General features: G+C 44.6%; 2 protein-coding genes across 4 annotated transcripts in view; one reads left to right on the top strand and one right to left on the bottom strand.

Moving 5' to 3' along the window:
- Nucleotides 1-11,370, top strand: part of SCML2 (Scm polycomb group protein like 2) — a 161,226-nt gene extending 149,856 nt beyond the window's left edge. For both annotated transcript variants that reach the window (XM_063456930.1, XM_063456924.1), the window contains one exon: nucleotides 10,055-11,370. In XM_063456930.1, coding sequence (XP_063313000.1) covers nucleotides 10,055-10,180 — 126 coding nt within the window. In that variant the 3' untranslated portion in view covers nucleotides 10,181-11,370. The remainder of the gene's footprint in view (nucleotides 1-10,054) is intronic.
- Nucleotides 11,371-12,056: 686 nt separating this feature from the next.
- RAI2 (retinoic acid induced 2) overlaps nucleotides 12,057-22,984 on the bottom strand; it is an 89,932-nt gene continuing 79,004 nt past the window's right edge. For both annotated transcript variants that reach the window (XM_063444582.1, XM_063444583.1), the window contains exon 2: nucleotides 12,057-14,542. In XM_063444582.1, coding sequence (XP_063300652.1) covers nucleotides 12,758-14,449 — 1,692 coding nt within the window. In that variant the 5' untranslated portion in view covers nucleotides 14,450-14,542 and the 3' untranslated portion in view covers nucleotides 12,057-12,757. The remainder of the gene's footprint in view (nucleotides 14,543-22,984) is intronic.

The raw sequence follows: 22,984 nt of genomic DNA, 5'->3' as shown, positions 1-22,984 counted from the left end.
GTTGCAGTCAATCAGACGGCCACCAGAGGGACTTCCGAGTTCAGAGGCCCTAAAAAGGCCTCTCGTCCGATGCATTCTGGGTGAATGCATCAGACGGGCTATCAGCACACAAAGCACTGTGAACGCGCTTTGTGTGCTGACAGCCTGTCAGCACTGCTGTGGGCGTGGCTTCAGCTGACAGCTGAAGCCCGAACCCACAGGGATGCTGTCTGGCCACAATAGTGGTTGAAGGGAGGGGGGGGACGGACCTACTCTCCTCCCCCCCCCCCCCCCCCCGGCCCCCACCCCTGAGCGGTGAGTGGGGGCCCTAAAAATAAGGGTGGCACATACTGCCCCCCCGGCCCCCACCCCTGTGCGGCGGGTGGGGGCACTAAAATTATCAATAAGGGGGGACCTATTGTCCCCCCCCGGCCCCCACCCCTGTGCGGTGGGTGGGGGCCTTAAAATAAAAAATAAGGGGGGGACATACTGCCCCCCCCCCCGGCCCCCACCCCTGTGCGGCGGGTGGGGGCCCTAAAATTCACAATAAGGGGGGGGGGGCCTACTGCCCCCCCCCCCGGCCCCCACCCCTGAGCGGTGGGTGGGGGCCCTAAAATTCACAATAACGGGGGGGACCTACTGCCCCCCCCCCCCGGCCCCCACCCCTGAGCGGTGGGTGGGGGCCCTAAAATTCACAATAGGGGGGGGACCTACTGTCCCCCCCCGGCCCCCACCCCTGTGCGGCGGGTGGGGGCCCTAAAATTCACAATAAGGGGGGGGACCTACTGCCCCCCCCCGGCCCCCACCCCTGAGCGGTGGGTGGGGGCCCTAAAATTATCAATAGGGGGGGACCTATTGTCCCCCCCCGGCCCCCACCCCTGAGCGGTGGGTGGGGGCCCTAAATACAAAGGGGGTGGGGACCCTAGTTAACCCTCTCCCCCCCCCCCCCCAAAAAAAAAAACTTATCTCCCTACCTACCCCCTCACCCTAAAAATAATGAGGGGGGACCCTTTAACTAAAAACCTGTAAAGAAAAAAAAAAATAAGATAAAAACAACTTACCATTCGATGTTTTCTTTCTTCTAAAATCTTCTTTCTTCAGCCCCAAAAAAGGCCAAATAAAAATCCATAATAACCGACGCAATAAAAAAAAAAAAAAAAAAAACCCGAGCGCAAAAAAAATAATCCATCTTCACCCATGGAGGGCTCCGCGCAGACTGAGCTCCGCAGGGCGGGGGAAGGCTTATAAAGCCTTGCCCCGCCCTGCAATTAGGCTAAGAACACTCTGATTGGTGGGTTTAAGCCAATCAGAGTGCTCTTTGTCATTTTACAAGCGTGGGAAAGTTCTTTGGAATTTTCCCACGCTTGTAAAATGACACAGAGCAATGTGATTGGATGGCTTGAAATCCATCCAATCACAGTGCTCTTTGTCATTTTACAAGCGTGGGAAAGTTCTTTGGAATTTTCCCACGCTTGTAAAATGACACAGAGCACTGTGATTGGATGGATTTCAAGCCATCCAATCACATTGCTCTGTGTCATTTTACAAGCGTGGGAAAATTCCAAAGAACTTTCCCACGCTTGTAAAATGACAAAGAGCACTGTGATTGGATGGCTTGAAATCCATCCAATCACAGTGCTCTTTGTCATTTTACAAGCGTGGGAAAATTCCAAAGAACTTTCCCACGCTTGTAAAATGACACAGAGCACTGTGATTGGATGGCTTGAAATCCATCCAATCACAGTGCTCTGTGTCATTTTACAAGCGTGGGAAAATTCCAAAGAACTTTCCCACGCTTGTAAAATGACAAAGAGCACTCTGATTGGCTTAAACCCACCAATCAGAGTGTTCTTAGCCTAATTGCAGGGCGGGGCAAGGCTTTATAAGCCTTCCCCCGCCCTGCGGAGCTCAGTCTGCGCGGAGCCCTCCTTGGGTGAAGATGGATTATTTTTTTTTGCGCTCGTTTTTTTTTTTTTTTTTTTTTAATTGCGTCGGTTATTATGGATTTTTATTTGGCCTTTTTTGGGGCTGAAGAAAGAAGATTTTAGAAGAAAGAAAACATCGAATGGTAAGTTGATTTTATCTCATTTTTTTACAGGTTTTTAGTTAATGGTCCCCCCTCATTATTTTTAGGGTGAGGGGGGTAGGTAGGGAGATATTTTTTTTTGGGGGGGGGAGGGTTAACTAGGGTCCCCCCCCCCTTTGTATTTAGGGCCCCCACCCACCGCTCAGGGGTGGGGGCCGGGGGGGGGACAATAGGTCCCCCCCCCTTATTGATAATTTTAGGGCCCCCACCCGCCGCTCAGGGGTGGGGGCCGGGGGGGGGGGACAGTAGGTCCCCCCCCCTTATTGATAATTTTAGGGCCCCCACCCGCCGCTCAGGGGTGGGGGCCGGGGGGGGGGACAGTAGGTCCCCCCCCCTTATTGATAATTTTAGGGCCCCCACCCGCCGCTCAGGGGTGGGGGCCGGGGGGGGGACAGTAGGTCCCCCCCCTTATTGATCATTTTAGGGCCCCCACCCGCCGCACAGGGGTGGGGGCCGGGGGGGGGACAGTAGGTCCCCCCCCCTTACTGATCATTGTAGGGCCCCCACCCGCCGCTCAGGGGTGGGGGCCGGGGGGGGCAGTAGGTCCCCCCCCTCATTGATAATTGTAGGGCCCCCACCCGCCGCTCAGGGGTGGGGGCCGGGGGGGGACAGTAGGTCCCCCCCTCATTGATAATTTTAGGGCCCCCACCCGCCGCACAGGGGTGGGGGCCGGGGGGGGACAGTAGGTCCCCCCCTCATTGATAATTCTAGGGCCCCCACCCGCCGCACAGGGGTGGGGGCCGGGGGGGGGACAGTAGGTCCCCCCCCTCATTGATAATTTTAGGGCCCCCACCCGCCGCACAGGGGTGGGGGCCGGGGGGGGACAGTAGGTCCCCCCCTCATTGATAATTTTAGGGCCCCCACCCGCCGCACAGGGGTGGGGGCCGGGGGGGGGGACAGTAGGTCCCCCCCCCTCATTGATAATTTTAGGGCCCCCACCCGCCGCACAGGGCGGGTGGGGGCCCTAAATTATTATTGATAATTTTAGAAAGCGAGCTGAGCTGTCAGTCAGACAGCTCAGCTCGCGAACGCGCATTCCGCGCACATGCGCGGTAAAGCGCTCAGGTTCTTCATAGGGCGGCATTCAATGCCGCTCTATGAAGAACGCGATTGGTCCAGCGCGAAGCCGTCCCATTGGGCCCCGCGATTTCGTCATTTTGACGAAAAAGGGGGCGCGGCCTAGCGGGGAGCTCGGCGCTGGAACGGAGGTGTTTTTTTTTTTTTTTTTTTTTTTTTTTTTTTTAATTCTTTATTTTTGCTGTGCAGAGATGTACAAACAGTTATGTCATGCCACAACAGCAGTTGACACAAAACTCTTAAGACATAGCTTTACATAGGAGGTGGCATGCAGCTAGAACTTGCACAATTTTTTTTTAAGATTGTAATGCTAAACGAAGAGAAAAACAGTATTATGTAGCACTTTTCGAACAGTATACGCTTACACTCACTGCACATGTTAATCATTAAACATATATGCTCTTTATACATTCTAATCCTTATACGTCTATGCTCGTTGCTCATGTTTAACACTGTATGTTTAATCAGGTGCATATTCTAAACATTATACAGTTTATGAGTAAACGGTACATTTTTTAGGTTTTGTTAGAGAAGGTAAAGACAGTGAGTAAGCATGACATGCGAAGTGAAATTCTCTGAGATTTGAGTGTGCAGTGCAACTATAAGTCATAAATACGTTTAACTCAGTAACTGGGGATGAATGTTCATGGCGAGTGTCATCTTTTTAGTTTCTCAATGTTGGTTTGGTTATGCTCATCTATGCTGATCTATGCTTGAGAGAGGGACATGCATGCTATACAGTGACTTCTGGTCTAATTAATCATACATTTATCCTGTGTGAGTATATGAGTGAGTTAGGTGAGTGGAAGCATGCCTATTTATATGCTAAACAATACATCACGCTGGAAAGATTAAGATAGAAACACGTTGGTAAGAAATCACCCTGGCTGGTCTAGCGTTCTTGGGTTGATTTATGCTCCAGGGGCCTTTGGTTTGGTGGGTCTGAGGTCTTGTTGGTGGTCGTGGGTCTGTGCTTAACCGATGCCCGATCTACTGTGTCGATGTGGCCAGGAGGAGGTGTCCGTCGGTGTTCGGGTAGTGCTGCTAGTCTCCCCAGCTAGTAAAGTGTGCCTCCTCTGGACGTCCGGCGGTGAGTGTCTATTAGGGGGGATGCTTGGAGGATCATTGATGCATCTGTGTGTCGGGTCGGGTCGGGGCCGTGGGAACCTCTTCTGGGCCGCTGTGCTGCTTGACGGCAGTCGCTGGTATGGGTGAGTAGTGTTCGGTCTATGCCGGTGCCGCAACCATTATGGATCCGGCTAGGCCTCCGCCGTTGCTTGTCCGTGTTACCGCTCGTGAGGAGGGCGGGTGGGTGGTTGCTTGCGGGGCTGCAGTGCTTGGTATGATGGGCCTGAGTTCTTTCTGCCCCCTGGGCTCGGTTATGTAGGCCTTGTTAGTTCTGTTCTCCATGATGGAGCAGTCACCCCCGCCGGATTTGGCGCACATGGTATCCGCCATCTTGGGTGGTGCGGTCAGGCGCTTGAGCGGGATGGCTCCGTCTTTGGGCCCTGGATGCATGGCCAGTGGGTGAGGACCGGGATCACCCCCACCGGTCCATGGGGGGGGGAACAGGGCCGAGCCTGCCCGGGTCTCCGCTTCCATTTCGGCACCATGAGGCAGGATAGAGGGGCAGCGGCCGTCCGTCCCTCTCACCGCCAGCATAGGCCCCCACTCGGTCGTCGAGGGCCTCGCTTCCAGGGGACTGTAGCTCCAGGAGCCAGCCTCTCCCTGGATCCGGTGTCTCTGTGGTACTGATCACCCGTGCTGACGGTTTATTAGGTCGTTTGCCATGTTTTGGGTGTATATTTGTGGATGTGTAGCGGGAGCTAAACTCGCGTGCGACCGTCCCGCTCGGCGGCTCGGCCCCGCCCCCCGGAGGTAAGTTTTTAATATAAAAACACCGATTTTTTTTTTTTTTAATGAATGAAAGTTCATATAAAAGCAAGAAGGAAGGCTGGGGGACCTGTCTTTCTTGCTTTTATATGGTGACTATAGAGTCCCTTTAAATTGCTGATTATCCCTGTCACTTTCTGTGTCCCCTTCCCACCACTAAAATTAATCTGTTGCCACTCCTCTTTATGCTAGTGATTAACAAACTTTACCAACATAAGATCTACCTTTTTATAAGCCAAATTAACATGACCTACCACCATAGCAGCACTGCATTAATGGCCATACAAACGTAGCTGAGCGTTTTGCTTCCTTTTTCACAATGTTTTCACTACAAATAAGCTTCCCATGTCTCTGTGAACTAATTTCTCTTTTGTCAAATGTGGAGCCAGCATTAAAATGTACTAAATGTGGCCAAACTGGTCACCCGCTGCCAGCTTACATCACCCCCCCCTCCCTCTCGCATCACCCCCCCTCCCTCTCGCATCACCCCCCCTCCCTCTCGCATCACCCCCCCTCCCTCTCGCTTCACCCCCCCTCCCTCTCGCATCACCCCCCCTCCCTCTCGCATCACCCCCCCTCCCTCTCGCATCACCCCCCCTCCCTCTCGCATCACCCGCTCTCCCTCTCGCATCACCCGCTCTCCCTCTCGCATCACCCGCCCTCCCTCTGGCATCACCCGCCCTCCCTCTGGCATCACCCGCCCTCCCTCTGGCATCACCCGCCCTCCCTCTGGCATCACCCGCCCTCCCTCTGGCATCACCCGCCCTCCCTCTCGCATCACCCGCCCTCCCTCTCGCATCACCCGCCCTCCCTCTCGCATCACCCGCCCTCCCTCTCGCATCACCCCCCCCCCCCCTCTCGCATCACCCCCCCTCCCTCTCGCATCACCCCCCCTCCCTCTCGCATCACTCCCCCCATCTCCCTCTCGCATCACTCCCCCCATCTCCCTCTCGCATCACTCCCCCCATCTCCCTCTCGCATCACTCCCCCCATCTCCCTCTCGCATCACTCCCCCCATCTCCCTCTCGCATCACTCCCCCCATCTCCCTTTCGCATCACTCCCCCCATCTCCCTTTCACATCATCACCCCCCCTCCCTCCCTCTCACATCATCACCCCCCCTCCCTCCCTCTCACATCATCACCCCCCCTCCCTCCCTCTCACATCATCACCCCCCCTCCCTCCCTCTCACATCATCACCCCCCCTCCCTCCCTCTCACATCATCACCCCCCCTCCCTCCCTCTCACATCATCACCCCCCCTCCCTCCCTCTCACATCATCACCCCCCCTCCCTCCCTCTCACATCATCACCCCCCCTCCCTCCCTCTCACCTTCTCCCCCTTTACCATCACCCCATCCTTCACACCATTATCCACTATACAAGCACACACACTGCATTCACTATACAAACACACTACTGGCATGGAACAAGGAGACCTAACTGGAGCTGTTTTCTTTGATTTTGCTAAGGCCTTTGACACAGTAGACCACGACATTCTACTGCAAAAACTCAGGCATTGGTGATCATTCGCTAACCTGGTTTCGATCGTATGTGTCAGATCGCTCGGAATATGAATCCATTTCTGACAGCGACTACCTCCCTTTCCAAGTCACGTGTGGTGTTCCCCAAGGTTCCATTCTCGGCCCCCTACTATTTACATTATTTATAAATGATCTGACTAATGTCTGCAAATCCTCAAATGTACGCAGATGACACAGTAATCTATGCGAGCAAATCCGATCTACCGCAGCTTGAGGCTGTGCTCCAAGACCAATTTACAGAGGTAGAAAAGTGGATCGCAAAAAACAAACTCTTCCTGAACACTGACAAAACTGTCACAATGATCTTTGGAACAGTACCCAAATTACACAATTCCCACCTATCAATCAAAACAAATTCAAATGGCACACTGACCGCAGTCCACTCTTTGAAATACTTGGGTATGATGTTAGACCCCAATCTATCTTTTGGCCTGCCATAGAAAAGCTTGCATCTAAACTTTATCCAAAACTAGGTGCCCTGTACAGAAACAAATCCTGCCTAAGCCCTACAGTAAAGGAAAAGATTGTACAGCAAATGCTGATGCCAATCATTGATTATGGGGATGTAGTATATGCATCTGCATCGCAATCCCACATGAATAAACTCAACACATTGCATAACTCGTTCTGTCGATTTTGTGCTACAATGTAATTACAGGACTCCCCATTGTGACATGCTAAAAGAACTAAACTGGCTGTCGCTGGAATCCAGACGCATCCTTCATCTTTCCAGCCTTGTGTTTAAGAGCTTTTCTGGGAAACTCCCACCCTACCTGAACAAAATGCTTTCCCACTTCTTATAACTTCCGATCCAGTACCAACACTTTACTTAGTCTACCTCAATACAAAAAGAAAGCAGCCCGATCCTTCTTCTCCTACAGAGCACCACAATTATGGAACGACCTCACGCACACTTCCCCAAGCCTAAAGTCCTTTTTTTTTTTTTTTGTCAATCTCTTTTTATTGAAATTTTGTTTTTATCATACCCATGCGGGTCATGAAAAACATGAAACGTATAATACACATAGTTATGAAGCATATCATGGCATAAACAATAGCGCTACTGTACAGTTATGTATTAGGGGATGTGGACCTGCAGTGGTACGGTATCAGGCGTGTGTGAACTGCTTCGGGAGAATGGTTGAGTGGCAATAATGGGCTTAGGGTAACCCTGACGGGTTTTTGAGTTATGGCCTTCTTCTATGTGTACCCAGGTCCCAGGAGGGCCTGGGGTGGGGGGGTAAGTAGACTTGGAGCGGTCGCTCCCTCTTTTCAGGGGGGGGAATGAGTGGGCTAGGTGTGGCTCTAGGCCAACTGGTAATGTGTATCTGTAACTGTGCAACATAGATCATGTTGGGTATAGTCTCTGTTGCTCCTAGGGAGGTCAGGCCTCAGGAGTGGGTCGCTGGACGGTGTCCTGGGTGGGTGCGGGGATGCCCAAAGCGTGACAGAATGTCGGGAACTCTGCAAGCGTGGAGAGTTTGTGGACAGTTCCGTGACGCGTGACCACCAAGAATCTGGGAGACCTCCAATGGTATTCTATTCCCGCTTCTCTGAGGGTGCTGGTGACTTGGTTCAGCGATCTATGCCATTGTAGCGTGGATCTGGTGAGGTCTTGATAGATGGTGAGCTGTGCGCCTTCAAATGTTAGTGGCGTTTTGCCCCGGAGAGCAGTCATCAGGATTCTCTTGTCTTGGGAGGTAGCACAGCGAACTATCACATCTCGGACCAAGTTTGGAGCTGTTCTGCCTGAGGGTGGCAGGCGGTACATCCCGTCTGTGTTAAATTTCTTGGCCTGTGTAGGTGGCAGGATGGCAGCCACAAGACGCCTCAGATAGTGAGGTAGTTCGTCAGATGAGACGGCGTCTGGCACTCCCCTTATCTTTATGTGGTTTTGTCTTGTTCTGTCGTCGAGGGCGACATAATGGAGGGAGAGTGCTTGTTGTTGGGTCTGGAGGGCCATTACGGTGTCTTGCAGGGTTGTTAGTCCCTGTTTGATGTCAGTGACATCGTTCTCCGTGGACTGCACCCTGTCTGCAATAGCCTGCATGTCAGTTTTAATGGCTGCTATGCTGGTCGCCAGGAGGTTTTTTATTTCCCCGATTAAATGCTGGAAGTCCCGCTGGGTGACTGGGGCAGACCCATCTGTGGTTCCCCCGGGCGTTTGTGCCTGTTCTGGAGGTTGGGCAGGCGGAATGGGACCCCATGGTACCTGCACGGTGTCATGTTCCGCTGCTCCCGCCATTTTGGCTGGCGGCCGTTGTTGCTGCAGCATGGTGCCTATGTCCCTGGACCCTGGTGCCGTCTCCGGTGGAGGTTTTTGGGACCGACGGCCCATTTCCGCCTGGTGAGGTAAGGGTGCCGTGTGGGGGTCGTCCACTGCCAGATCCTCAGGCTGTTCAAGTCCGTCCAGGAATGCCGACCAGTCGAGGGCTGCTACAGGCTTGTAGGCCGCGGGTCTGCGCTTCCGGCGGTTCACCCGTGCCGGACACAGAAACGGCATGGGAGGCTGCAGGGCTGAGTACAGACGGTGCCCCTGGTCAGGAGTGGGTCTATTGGGGGTTTTAGTCCCCTCTTGTCAGGTTTTATTGCGGGTTTCGGTTGGGAGCCGTGCTGTGTTGCGACCGCTCCGGCTCGTGGTCAGGCTCCGCCCCTCCTAAAGTCCTTTAAGAGATCCCTCTCTACATACCTCAAAACAGAATGCACCTGTCATGGTTGATTATATATTCCCTACCTGTTCTATGTTACATTTTGTATTTATTGTGTATTAATATTGGTTTTGTATTTTATTGTACCCTAATGTAACGATGCAATGATTTGTGGACCCAGGACATACTTGAAAACGAGATAAATCTCAATGTATCTTTCCTGGTAAAATATTTTATAAATAAATAAATACACTATACAAACACACACTTATACATGTGTGTCTGTGTATCTGTATGTGTGTTGGTATATGTGTATCTGTTTGTGTGTCTGTGTTTGTATCATTGTCTGTATGTGTGTGTCTCTATCTGTATGTATGTGTGTGTTTGTCTGTATCTGTGTATGACTGTGTTTCTATGTAACTGCATGTGTGTACCTATGTGTCTGTGTATGTGTGCCGGTATGTGTATATGTGCATACATCTCAGCATTTCGCCTACACTACACACAAATACAACCCTGCATCCAAATGTCAACACTACATAAAAACACACCACCATATTTAAAAACCACACTACAGAAAAATGCACACCTGCATTCAAATGCCAATACGTGCAAACACATCCGTACATTCACTCACACTTGCTCCATACAAAAACATTCAAACACACAAACACTGCTCAGTGCTAAATAATAAAAAATACAAACACTGCTCGGTGCTAAATACATAAAAAAAAATGTGTGGGTGCTTTTTACATTCTTGAGGGGGGGGGGATTAAGAATTTACTTTTTCTGGGTCTAATTACTTGGAACATGTCTTTACTTTCTACAGGAAATTGATGGCACAGCTCTTCTATTACTCAGAAGTGACATGATCATGAAATACATGGGACTAAAGCTTGGTCCAGCTCTGAAGCTGTGTTACCACATCGAAAGACTAAAGCAAGGGAAGCATTAGGAGTCTGGAATAAATACCATTCATGGAATTGACATCTACATCAACGTGAACCAGAAGTTTTATTCTCGCCATCATCTCTTCTATGACTCAGTTTGCAGTTGCTACAAAATACCTCCTCTATCTTTGAACTCAGATACTATGTATTTTTTTTCATGTACTACAGTATTCTTTTGTTATGTAAAGCAAAATTGGTGCTTGACATTGAGAAAGGAAGGAGTCAATTCCTTTACCCTTTTTTTTTTTATGTATTGTAAGTTAAAAAGACGTTCGTTGTAGTTTGTAAGGTTTTTTCCTTTTTTTTTTTTTTTTTTTTTTTTTTTTAACCAAAATGCTAAATCCCAAAGCAGCCTGTGAAGCGGATCAAATGAAAAAGCATAAAGTTGGGCGTGGAATGAGATGGTTGGAGGAGCGTCATGTTATAAGCTTGCAATCCAGTCTCTCTGCTGGACCTGAGATCTTCCATTGTTATCTGCAATAGTTCGACATTCCTAAAGAGAATGGACTTAAAGTGAATAAACTACAAATATCTCAGTCTTGCTTCACAAACTTGTAAAGCAAAAACTGTTGTCAATATTCTAATATGTAGCAGTCCTGAAACATAATTTTAAAGTGGTGTGCCCACATTATCTGCTTTATGCGTGTTACAAAGCATTTTTGTTTTTATTAATGAGCAGTGACAATTTCATATGATGCAAATGGTGCTAGACGGTAGTACAGGTTGAAGAGTAAAACAGATGCCATGCCAGTCACACAGTTTACTGTCAGGGATCAGAAATACATTTTATTTGTGTATAAAATTGAATGTATTATATAGTGCAGCTAGCAACTGGCCAATTTTTTTAATGGAATATGTAGTATATAGAGTTTTTATTCTACTTCCTACTGTCTTTTGTATAAAATTTAAGAAGAAAAAAAAACATCAAGAAAAAGAAAAAAAATGTTTAGTAGAAATGCATATTATTTGTTGGAAGATCATTCTTTAGTTAATATTTCTCAGGTTTTAGCTGCTATATTCTGCCAAATCATGCTATTTTGGGTTTTTATATTTTTTTGTATTTTTTTTTTTTTCAAGATGTTTTTCAAGATGTTTTGTTTCTTCTTATGCTGTAAAGACCTCTATAAATTAAGCTGGGTACACATGCAACAAACACATGCATGTGTAATAAAATGCTGGAACTGTTGTGAAAGTACTATTCGTATAGGTTTGTTCCTGCTTAAGTCTTAAGCTGCTTTCTGAACCTTAGTTACAAGTCTACTTTGTCACAAGTCTGTGTGGCCTCCTCCATTTTTCTGAGGTTGGCGAAGTACCATCCTTTTATTGTTTGAGGTGTGTGTGTGTGTGTGTATATATATATATATATATATATATATATATATATATATATATATATATATATATATACACTCATATATAAAGACTCCTCATCAACCTTTAACAGTGTTTTGTTTTTTTAAACGCACACAGAACTATTGGCAGATCACACACATACATTTGTTTATTTTGGTCAGACTTTAAACTTGTTAGAAAACTTGGAGATGGCATCCATACACTTTTATCATTATAACCACAGTGGTGTAGTGGTAATGGTGCATGTTCTGCAGGCAGTGTCTATTTTGTGGGTTTAACTTGCCAACCTCCATGTATCTTGAAACAGATCCAGAATACAAATCAAATCATGAGTGCCTTGTCACTTAACTGATCTGCCAATAGTTGTGTGTGCTGTTTCTGAAAACACTGTTAATGGTTGATAATGAGTCTTTAGGATGCAAAAAAGAAAGCCCAGAGGTAATCATCCATAATATTGCTTTGGTGTTATTTTTGTTCTAGACACATAAGTAATGAGCTAGTCCTAACATCCTAATCATATCAGCCGGCAGATATTATTAAAGCCTGTAGCCAACAAGCATTAGGAGATGATTTTCAAGAGGATGGTGACCAGACTGAGGAATTTAACAAGGTGTACACAGTTTCCTTATGTTTGACAATTCCGGTGTATGCACTTTGGATATAAAACTGCAAAATGTACGAAATATGACAGCTGATCAACACATACAAACATTTATTTTAAATATGCAACATAACTATTTTATATTAAATACAGCATTAACGCGGTTCTTGGCAGTAAAAACAGCTCTGGACAATCCATTAGTCTAATAAAAGCTGCATAAAATGTGCAATCCACTTAAAAATAGGGTGTTCATATGGACTTTATGCCAATCAAAATAAGGGGGGGGGGGGGGGAAGTATTAAATGTACTCTATTTACCTTCAATCTCCCTAATCCCTTCCCCACCACATATAATAAGTTACAAAGACCTATCCAAAGGCATAATATTATCATCCTCGTTTGGGTCCTGGTTTACAGGTAAGTGACTACAATTATTTTTTTTCTTTAAAAAATGTCTGCAAAACCTGGTCACATATTATATCACACTAGCTACAGCGATATTGTGTGAACTGTATATTCAAACACTGGACCCTTTCTGTATAATTAGAACTGAATTTTCTTAACAAGCTTAGAATGTCTACGATTGTAGTAAAATTCATAACTCCAAAAGAAGACTGGGAATGTAGAAATTATTTCCTGGGGAAAAAGGCAGCCAATCTTTGCTTTTTGATTGGAAGTATGTGTATCTCCTGTGAATTCACTTTCTTTAACTTTACGCTTCTGTTTTTAACTGGTTTCCTTAATGCATCAACCCCTTCCCTGATATCAGCCTGGCTCTTCATATCATAGCACTGAACTGCAGAGTCTTGCGGCAAGTCCCTTTTAATAGAAAAGTTTTTGGTAGAAACCCCTGAAAGCCCTTTTATTTTCCCACAAAATATGGCTGGCACAGCATCTTTTACAGAGACGATGACTTTTGCTGTCTGGGAGCTACTGACTAGTTCAATGTTGTTACTGCTGCTGCTGCTGACGCCTTTTGGTTCATAACTGGCTCTGCTGCTTTGTTCGCCGATCCATTTTTGTTGCCGCAGCAGTTCGGCATTGTTAGTGCAGATGATCCTACTGTCCTGTTTCTGTGTCAACTCGTGATGGATTAGAGGTGAATTAAAAGGTGCAGCTTTGGGACAATTCTTACTAGGGATATTGCCTAATGGGTCTGTTATGGACGCACATGATACTGACACATTAACAAGCGTATTGAGATTGCCACATCTCTTGTGCACTGGGACCGATAGATCTAGAACACCATCTTCCTGAATCACCTGGCTATTTGTATCATTGTCTTTAACTAGTGGTTCGTTTTTCATTGAAAGATCCAGTGCTTCATTTTCATTGCCCATTTTGATGACTGAGTGACGGTTAAACTGTGAGAACTCTGATTTTGCTGTAATTTCAAAAGGTTTGACTTCTTCTTTCTCCAAAGGTGTTTGGGTTTCTTTGCACGTCTTTGGAATTTCTTCTGAAGATTTTGTATGTTCTGCATTTTCCTTAGAATCAGTCTGTGGCACTGGTATTGGAATTGGTATTGGTATAGGAACAGGCACGGGCAATGGGACAATCACAGGGTATGGAACCAGCAAAGTAGCAGGAGGAACAAGTGGTGATAAGGGAGAACTGAATGCATGTGGTGGAAGAGAATGAATATTACTAGAGTTGTAGTCTGGGGGAATCTGACATGGGGATGGAGCACTCAAACTGTTTGCTGATGGAAACAGATCCTGCAAAACTGCTTGAAAACCTGGGGTTTGAAAAACTGTAGGCAACACAGGTTCTTGTGCTGGGCTGGATGTCTTTTGATCTAGAATTTGAGGCTGACCAACTGAAGTAGCAGTTCCTGAAAAAAGGTGATTTTGGATGGCGGAAGCTGGACACTGAGCCCCTTGGGGCAACACAATTGGAGAATTTAATTGCTGAAACACATGTTGCTCCAGAAGCACAGGCAATGGAACAGGCCCTTGCGTAGTTATAACGTACGGAGTACTATTGTTTGTGCTCACCTGTGGTGGTGTGCCACCTGCTACCTGCCAATGTATTGGTAATACCACCGGGCTCTCTCCAAGACAGATGGGTTGGAGCACTGTCGCTGCCACCTTCAGTGCTACCCCGCTCTGTGAGTCTGAGGAGGGGCTAAGAACAGGCGGAGCTGGAACAGTCACAAGGGGAGAGAGCGCTTTTTTCATCAACCCTGAGGGATTAATATTCCATGCTTCTGCAGTAATAAGTTGAGTAACCCCATTTTCAAGCTTGCTGTTAGGAATGGCAGAGGGTGAGTTGTTCAAATCCATTGGAAGGTCTGGAACGTCTTTGTACAAGTCCTCCATGTCTCCTGCTGATTGATGTGTTAAACAACTCACTGCAAGTATTCACATGGCGTCCTCCTGTATCCTGAGTGTGTCAGGTGTCATCTTGTAGGCCTGCAAAAACAGAAAGTCTTTATTAGTGAACACTTTAGTAATGCAGTCAGTTTAATTTATATGCTAGTGCGTGTTGACATGTGATTTATATCCCCTTAGGTGCTAGCAAAATGCCCAGCACAACGTATATGAAATATCCATGTCTGTGCGTGGGTAAATACAAAGGGGTTTATTCTATAAACACACAATTGTAGTCGGTTAAAAATCCCTAACTCTCTACTTATAGTTGCATATATTTTACACTTCGCAAATACTTATTTGCTAAATATAAGGGTAAGTAAACATAACGTTACATTTTAGATTATGTTAAAATCTCACTTTAGTAAATAACCCTGTCAGATTAAATTACAAACTAACCATATAACATTTAGTAGCTTGATTGTTAACCTCTGTACACCAGCAGGTGGCGCAGTGTTTTGTAAATGATCATTGGAAGTTTGCATTATCTCGAATATACAAATCACAGATATTGTTATGTGACCACGTGTGTATATATATATATATAAGAAAGTGTGCAGGATTTTATTAAACTAATAGGTATCCCAAATCAGACTGTGTGGATGGAATAGGTATTGCTTTGTTCCTGCTATACAGTCTGTGCTACCTGCCTATCTGAATATATAACAGGAATATGCTTAGCATGCCTACTTTAGTACATATAGCCGATTCTGCTGTACTTAAAGAAATACTATAACGTTAGGAATACAAAGCTAAGTGCGTGTCTAAAGTGCAACATTATGATGACTTATCTATTAACAGGTTAGGGAAAACTTCCATGTCCAAGGTCCTCATCCAACTGTGGTTCATAGATCCTGAGGACTCAATGAAAACCTCATAAGTGGACCTCAAAACATTTCTAAAAGCTAAAAGATACAGTACAGCTGTGTACACCGGGTGCTGAGCATTCATATTTGCCATCTGGACGTGTACTCCATGATCTGGAACATATTTAACATCAAACGCCTTTCACTTTTATTTACTGACCTTGACCAGTATAAAGCAGCGCTATGCTTGTTTTGGCTTTTTGAGTACAGTTCATTAATAGTGGGAGCCGTCACTAAAGGCAAGATAACCTTGGGCTGGGAGAGAGGAGCTTTGCACCTGTTTTGTACCTCTCTGTTTACTAATGGTGTATCCAAAAAACATTCCGACTAGAATGATGTCCTCTTGCAGATTTAAGATTCAAAGCTTATTTAATGCAGCCCTGTTTCTATCTGTTATTTTTTTTTTTTTCTTCCGATGCTAACCTCATGGTCACTGCCTTGCTAAAAATGTATTATTGTTTCCATTTGGGCTCATTTCAAAGCATCCTTTCCTAGTAGGCGAAGTTAAATTAAATTGGCCAGGAATCATTTTCTGTTTGCAGAACTGCACATGCAGGTGGGGGAAGGGAAGCTAGAATAATTTTGATGGGTTTAACCGAATATACTGAGCAGTCCATTGATATGAGAATTACAAACCTTTATACTATCCTTAAAACCTGTGCATCTAAGAGTGTTGGCTCAAGAGGTTGTAGAAGATGAGCAGATTTTACTTTACATATCCATCTGAGACCCAGACCATTAACTTGTGTCCTCTGTACTGGACATTACGTTCACATGCATCTCCTTTTATTCTTTTGAGCTACTCTATAAATCCCTGCTGTATTGTAAAGAGGTCATCCTGATCTTTCCAGTCATATGTCAAGTGATAGGCTCGGATGCCGGGATCTTCCTTTTTCCTTTTTTGTTACCAGGAGGATATAATATGCATGCTTTCTGGCAATAATGCTGCATTAATATCACAAATGTAAAAAAAAACAAAAAACAACCTCTGTTACTCAGTTCCAATAGCTTACAATGAACTCTTTTCTAATACTCGCTGTTTATCTGTTAATGTTATTTAGTGCATACATTGCTATGTAATAAAAATATTAATGGGGGGGGCTTGGACGCCCCAGTGCTAAGCAGCCACATGGGAAGAGGGCTCCTTACTTCAACAGTCCTATTCTCTACAAAACTCCAAATACCAAGGTGATAGCGACTCCTGATACACTAGAACACCTTGGAGTGTGGTCCCTACTGGGAGTAACACCAAACCTACTCAGTGGAGTCCCACGGGCTGAGCCGTGTCCGAAACCTGTTCATCCCCCCTTTGGGCCAGTGGGGGTTATCCCAGTCTCCACCGTGCTGACCTACAACTTCTCCAGTCTCTCTTGTGTCACCCCGGTAGGCACCTCTAGGCACAAAATGGCAGAGGTACTTCACCGTGGGCACACACAGACAGCGACCCAGCAGAACCAATACAGTGCTGTTGAGACTTGCCTAAAGAAATTGGGGGCCCACTTTTACAATTTCTGGGTAGCGCTTGAAGCACGCATAGCAACATCTCAGCCTAGCTCACGTACCGAAGAACGTGATATCGGAGAGCGGCATGGAGGTGGACTTCCCACGGTTAAAGCCTGCATACAAGTTGATGTTCCTCTCTCTACTTACTCTCCTAGGCTACCAGGGATTATCACCCAGTTCACCGACCACATAAGCGGAGATCTCAACGTGAACAGCAGCAACAGCCTGCAGCAACCCTCCACTCTCCCTCGCAGGGAAAGGACTTGAAATTCTCAAGCCTCCGAGTCAGTGGCTCAGTGGTGCGGGCCTTCCCTCCAGCCTGTTGATTCGTGGTTGTCATGCCTCAACGCCACATAGTGGCCACCATCACCTATCTCCCAAGTGAGGGAATGAGCTGAACCTGGACTCACCACTAAGTGCAGCCTTGTCACCCATATTAATAGCCGGGCTCTCTCAATTGGCAGCACACAACTCACATTCTATGACCAGCTGCATACTTCAAAAGTGCTTAATCCTATTCAATTGATTTTTTTATGTTTAAGTTACATTTTTACCTCTAGTTACTTTTGTGTTGTGAGTGATGGGATGTAGGGATAGACATGGTGGACCCAGCTTGTGTACTATTACGGCATAAATATATATATATTTTTTTTTTAATTCTTTATTTTTCATTTTTGGTGCTTGATATTTTAGTTTCACATGCAGGTGTGCACGTAAGTGCTCCAAAAATATTTAGATACAATTCCGTTTAAGTGTTGCATCAATTTTGGATCAAGCAATAACATTCAGAAATAACATCAACATATTAAACTTTAAATGATGCGCTGTCTAGATGTGTCAGTATGTTTTGGATACCCTTGTGTTTAGGGTGAAGCCTTGTGTTTGGTGTCAGCACCTGCGGGTTGAGGGCCTGCTGATATTAGCGCTGCGTGTGTGCGGTGGTGTGTTGGCATGCTTATGGTGTCTATGTTTTGCGGTAAAACCGTGTTCGTTTGTTGTGCTGGTTGTTGTGGTGTTGAAAAAAGAGAAAATAAAAAATAAAAATGAATAACCAACTAAAACGTAAAGTAAACATTAAAGTCACAGCATGGAAGGTATGCCACTATTATGTTGGTAGGGCTCGTGGTGTCAATTCACACCCTTCACGGCACCGGTTGTTGTGATCCGCTGTGTCCCGGTTCAAACAGATGGTGTTCTCAGGGTCCCAGGCCCTCGTCTGAGGTCTGTTCCGTGTCGTGTTCGTGGGGTTAGACAGTCCCAGGGTGTGTAGGAGGGGTGTTGCTTCCTCCACTGAAGTTAGAACATGTGTGGTCGGCATAAATATTTTAATTCGTTTGACGTCACACTACACGTGCACCTTATGCTTAAGTATATTTCTATTGTCAAGCTACAGACACGCACATAGTAGTTAAGACTCGCATCAACAGTTAGCCATGCAAGCATAGCACGTGTGTTGATTGTCTGTTCATGCTATTCCTGTTCCCCTTATTATTTTCTTTATAAATTTATAAAATGAGGCAGACCCCGCAAGGAGTTTTAGTGCAACCACTTCCTGCCACTGAAATGTATTTGACACTGTTCCTGAGAATGTCATGCTAACCTGTACTTCTATTGTGACTATTCTTTCAATTGTTGTAAAACCATAACCTGCCTTAATAAAACAATGATTGACATAAAAAATATTAATAATAATAATAAATGTGTTAACTAACACTGGCATTCAGTGCCTCCACGCTCTGCAAGGAGAAGCTGGATGCTCCCCATAGGGATGGATTGATTTAATGCATCTCTCTGAGGAGATGCTGATTGGCTAGGGTGGTGCTGGACATGCCCCCAATCTGCCTGCATCGCTGACATCATCAGAATTAGTGATCTCAGCCAATCACAATACTTTCCCATAGGAACAGTCAATCAATGCATTACAATAGGGAGCATTTAGCATCTCCATGCAGAGCGTTTAATATCAATGCTGCACTTTAAGAAGAACCTCTAGTAGCCATCTAAGTAACTGCAGGGATAGACTATAGACACCAGATCCAATACATTAAGCTGTAGTGGTCCTAGTGACTATAGTGTCCCTAGCTCTACCATTTCAATTACTACAAACATGCAGAGAGATTGAAGCATGTTTTTTGTTTTGTTTTTACTCTTTTTGTATATTTGATGTATGTATCTCCATATACAATTAATTTTAAATGTATTCATTATAAAAGTATTGCATATATTTATGTTAAAAAATAAAACCTTTCATAAAAATATTTGAAAAGAAGACTCCTAGTCTATCTTTCTACTCTATGTACTAAGATCTGCTAATGAAAACACCACAGGCACCACAGCATAGAGGTTATGTTATCAAGACTGCCTAGAAGCCTGTTTGCTAATGATTTCCCTTCTTACCCGAGGTGTGCTGTTAGCTGGCCTTCCTCTCCTCTTCCTGTACCACAATCTCTTGCTAAAAGCTTCTGCTAGCTCTCCTGCTCTAAATCCTGTAGTGCAAGGTCAGCACATTGAGAATAGCAGATGGTTGATCATGGCCAATGAGCTAAGTCCTGTGCTGCTGGGTTTAGCTGAAGCAGACAGCATCCTGCAGAGGCAGGAACCGACACCTGGCTCACCTCAGGTAACAAGTCAAAATGTTAGGAAACAGTTGAAATACTTATATTGGGGGTTACCAAGTCACCCTTGGCACCATAAGTTCTACAGCACACTTTAGTGGTTATGGTGCTGTGAGTTGACCTCTAATATCACAAATAAACATAAATCTACTTATTTTAGGAGACATTATGTTCTTTGGGCTTCTCCTTCCAGTGCTCAATGACCACTAACAGTCTAATATTTAGGGATTACCCAATGCTATTCCAACTGTCCCGATCATGCTTTTTGTGAGACGTGTTTGTTAAGTGTCATCTTATTATGCAGCTGATGTTCAGCTGGATAATTACCTTAAGGACAACTGACATCTCAAAACTATTTTTAAAAAACCTTTCACCAAGTTTTCAAAAGAAATTGATTATTTTTAAAATTAAGAATATGTTTTTTAAAAAAAAACTTTTATTATATGACAGGATCCTTCAGACATATGCATACACCTTGGGTCAGACAGTGTTTAAAAACCAAGTCAGTCTCTATGGTTGTCCCTGGTTCAGTGCAAAGACTGAAGCAGGAAAGACCATAGAGCCTAACCGTTGGTTGTTTAGGCTCTTTTATTTTATTTAATAAAAAAAAAATAGTTTTGAGTTGAAATTTGTACTTTTGTAATTGTAATTGTAATTTTGTATGACCCAATTTTGCCCAAGAATTCCTAAGGCATAGCCGAGTCTGCACGGACACCATTTTGGATGGATATAGTTTTTTTTACAATTAACCCCTTAAGGACCAAACTTCTGGAATAAAAGGGAATCATGACGTGTCACACACGTCATGTGTCCTTAAGGGGTTAAATCATTTCACTATGCTGCTTTATGGTATTTTATATACAGTATTGTTTCAGTTATATATATATTTTTTAAATCAGTAGCCACCATCACCATAGAAAGTAGGGTATTTTGTCATAGTTTTCCTATCAGACCGACCGAAATAGTTAATTGCTTTATTATTGTCCCACATTGAGAATTTATAATCCCAATATATAAGAACATGAATATACCTGACTAGCAATATATTCCGGCAAAGGAAATCCCTGCTGACTGGGATATAATGAAACCAGCCATTCCAGCAGGATTTACTGGCTAGTTTATGTTAACGATATATCGCATGATTTACATGTCATTTACATTTTAATGCTAAAGTGCCTTTTTCTTTTTACTACTTTGATTATACCGTCACTTTGAACTATTGCTTCTTTGCTGCCTTCATCATCTGACACAAAAGCCACATTAAATGATCAGAAAGCATAGGTTAATGCGTGGCAAACAAAATGTATTTAACGTTGAGTAAAATATGAGAAATTAGAATAAATAAATATATTCACACAGAGAGAACGTTACAACTTGAATAATTTTAAAATATAATAACATTACAATACATAGCATATTACTCTAGATCCAATATGAATTTGGTCTATCCGTTCTCTTACAGGCTGCAGGTTGATAATGCATATATATCCCGAGGCAGCTACGAGACTGCTGGGATTTGCTGAAAGTGAAGATTTTCCTATTAGGATATTTATGCTGAGTAGACGGAGGTAAAACTGGCCACTAGAAATCCTAAAATATTATACATTTATTTATTTCAAACATAACACCTGTAATTTGTTCTTCCCTCTATGACAAAATTGAAACAAAGCAAGGTATTTCATTTTTGCCTATAAAATGACTCCACACATATAAAGTATATTAAGGTTTAAGATTCGGAAGTGCCACCTCTAATGGCAAGCAATCCAGATTATTCTGCTGATTCTCAGGGCAGGTCTGCAAATAGAATAGGTTGCAGCTATTGTGTTCTGCTCGAATGGTTCTTATCTTGACATCATACTAATGTACTGGGGAGACAGTGGCTCACATCTCACTGTGCCACCTTGCTGTGTGCTCATTGCTAAATAATTGGCATTAAACAGAAACCAATAATTCATAATTATTGCAAGATATGGAAGACACGCTGAAATAGAATCTTGCCGTTTTAATTAAATGTAATTCTACAATCATCATAATGGTTCGTGTATAACTAATTCTTTCTAAATCTATTTCTTTCTTTCAATTATACTTTCAAGCACAGCAATAGACCCGGAGAGTGTAATGGGTTTCACAGCAGCAAACATCCCAAAAGTGATTGTGTAGGCTATGAGTTGGCACGAGGTTTGTACATAACGTGGAGAGATGCCAAATGAGTTTGTCTGCTGTAAAGTCTGCCCTGGATATCAATTTAAATTATGATCTCACATATTAAATAGCTTCAGTCATAGATATACAAAACCTCACACCTGGTTCCTCTACTGGTGTAAGCTAGCAGGCCTTTTATGAGTCCATCTGAGTCAACCTGCAGGGACAGATCAGATAGATAGCAGGTGTCACTTGGCTGTTTCGGTGGCCAGGCTGGAATGAGATGTGCTGTAAAGTATTTGTTAACATTCAGCTCACACAACATATAGATTAATTTACTTGCAAATAAAAACAGAATTCTGACATGTTATGTATGCAGTGTACTTTGAAAAGCAATGGATGGTGTTGCTTGTACTGGCTTCTCCTCCACCATGTGATCTCTGCCACTGGGACTTTCACTTACAGGGTAGAAAAAAGTGAGAATTCAGAGTGAATTTCAAATTTAAGGTCAGAGTAGCTTAACTGAAGGTATAGCTGGCTTAGATATTTTTTTTTATTTCAGCTATTCTGACCTTAAATTTAAAATTCACTTAAATCTCACTTTAGTAAAAAAAAAAACCAAAAAAAATAAACCCCAGACCGTCCATATTTGTCAAAACTTATACTCTCTAGAATGCAATCCCTCCCTTGCCCACCCTTATCAAGGAAATGCGCCTGGCATATAAATACTTGAGCTTTACTTTGTTCAATTTCCTGTTGTGGTTTCCCTCTGGTTATCCCAGCGCACTTTATATCCTGTTTGTTACCTGCTTATTGATCCTGACTACCCCTTCTGCTTTTTTGGGGGCTATATAGCCTTACTCCTCACTTTTTGCTATAGCTTTAATTTGTAGGAGATTGTGCGGGGGATTTACTCAAACTTCGCTCAAATTTATTGAGTAATACAATTCAGTGTCGGCTTACTCTAATTTTGTAAGCAAAATGCAATTTTTGCTTATTATGTACTCTAAAAAAGATGTAAATAAAAATGTTGGAGCAAAATCATGATCACAGTAAACTGTGATGTTGACTTCAAAATGTAAATAAGGCCCATCATATTTATATTATGTATATATTAAGAATTTGTTTAATTTGGGGGGTGGCGATTGACCACCAAGATGGCCAGACACACTCTCTAATGGCTCTGGCACTTAGGGACAAAAAACGAGTTGGCACCTCTAAGTACTGTCCCAACAGGGATCCCGAGTGACCGGAGTGACATCCCGATCCAAACGAGCACACGGGCATACCCGAAACTTGCCGTTAGCCAGAGTAGTACCGCAATCCGACCATGCGGCCCAGCGCACCTCGTGGCCTGG

This window comes from Pelobates fuscus, chromosome 1 (genome assembly GCF_036172605.1).
Source record: "Pelobates fuscus isolate aPelFus1 chromosome 1, aPelFus1.pri, whole genome shotgun sequence".
NCBI classification, from domain to species: Eukaryota; Metazoa; Chordata; class Amphibia; order Anura; family Pelobatidae; genus Pelobates; species Pelobates fuscus.
This window is presented reverse-complemented; position numbering and strand designations above follow the sequence as displayed.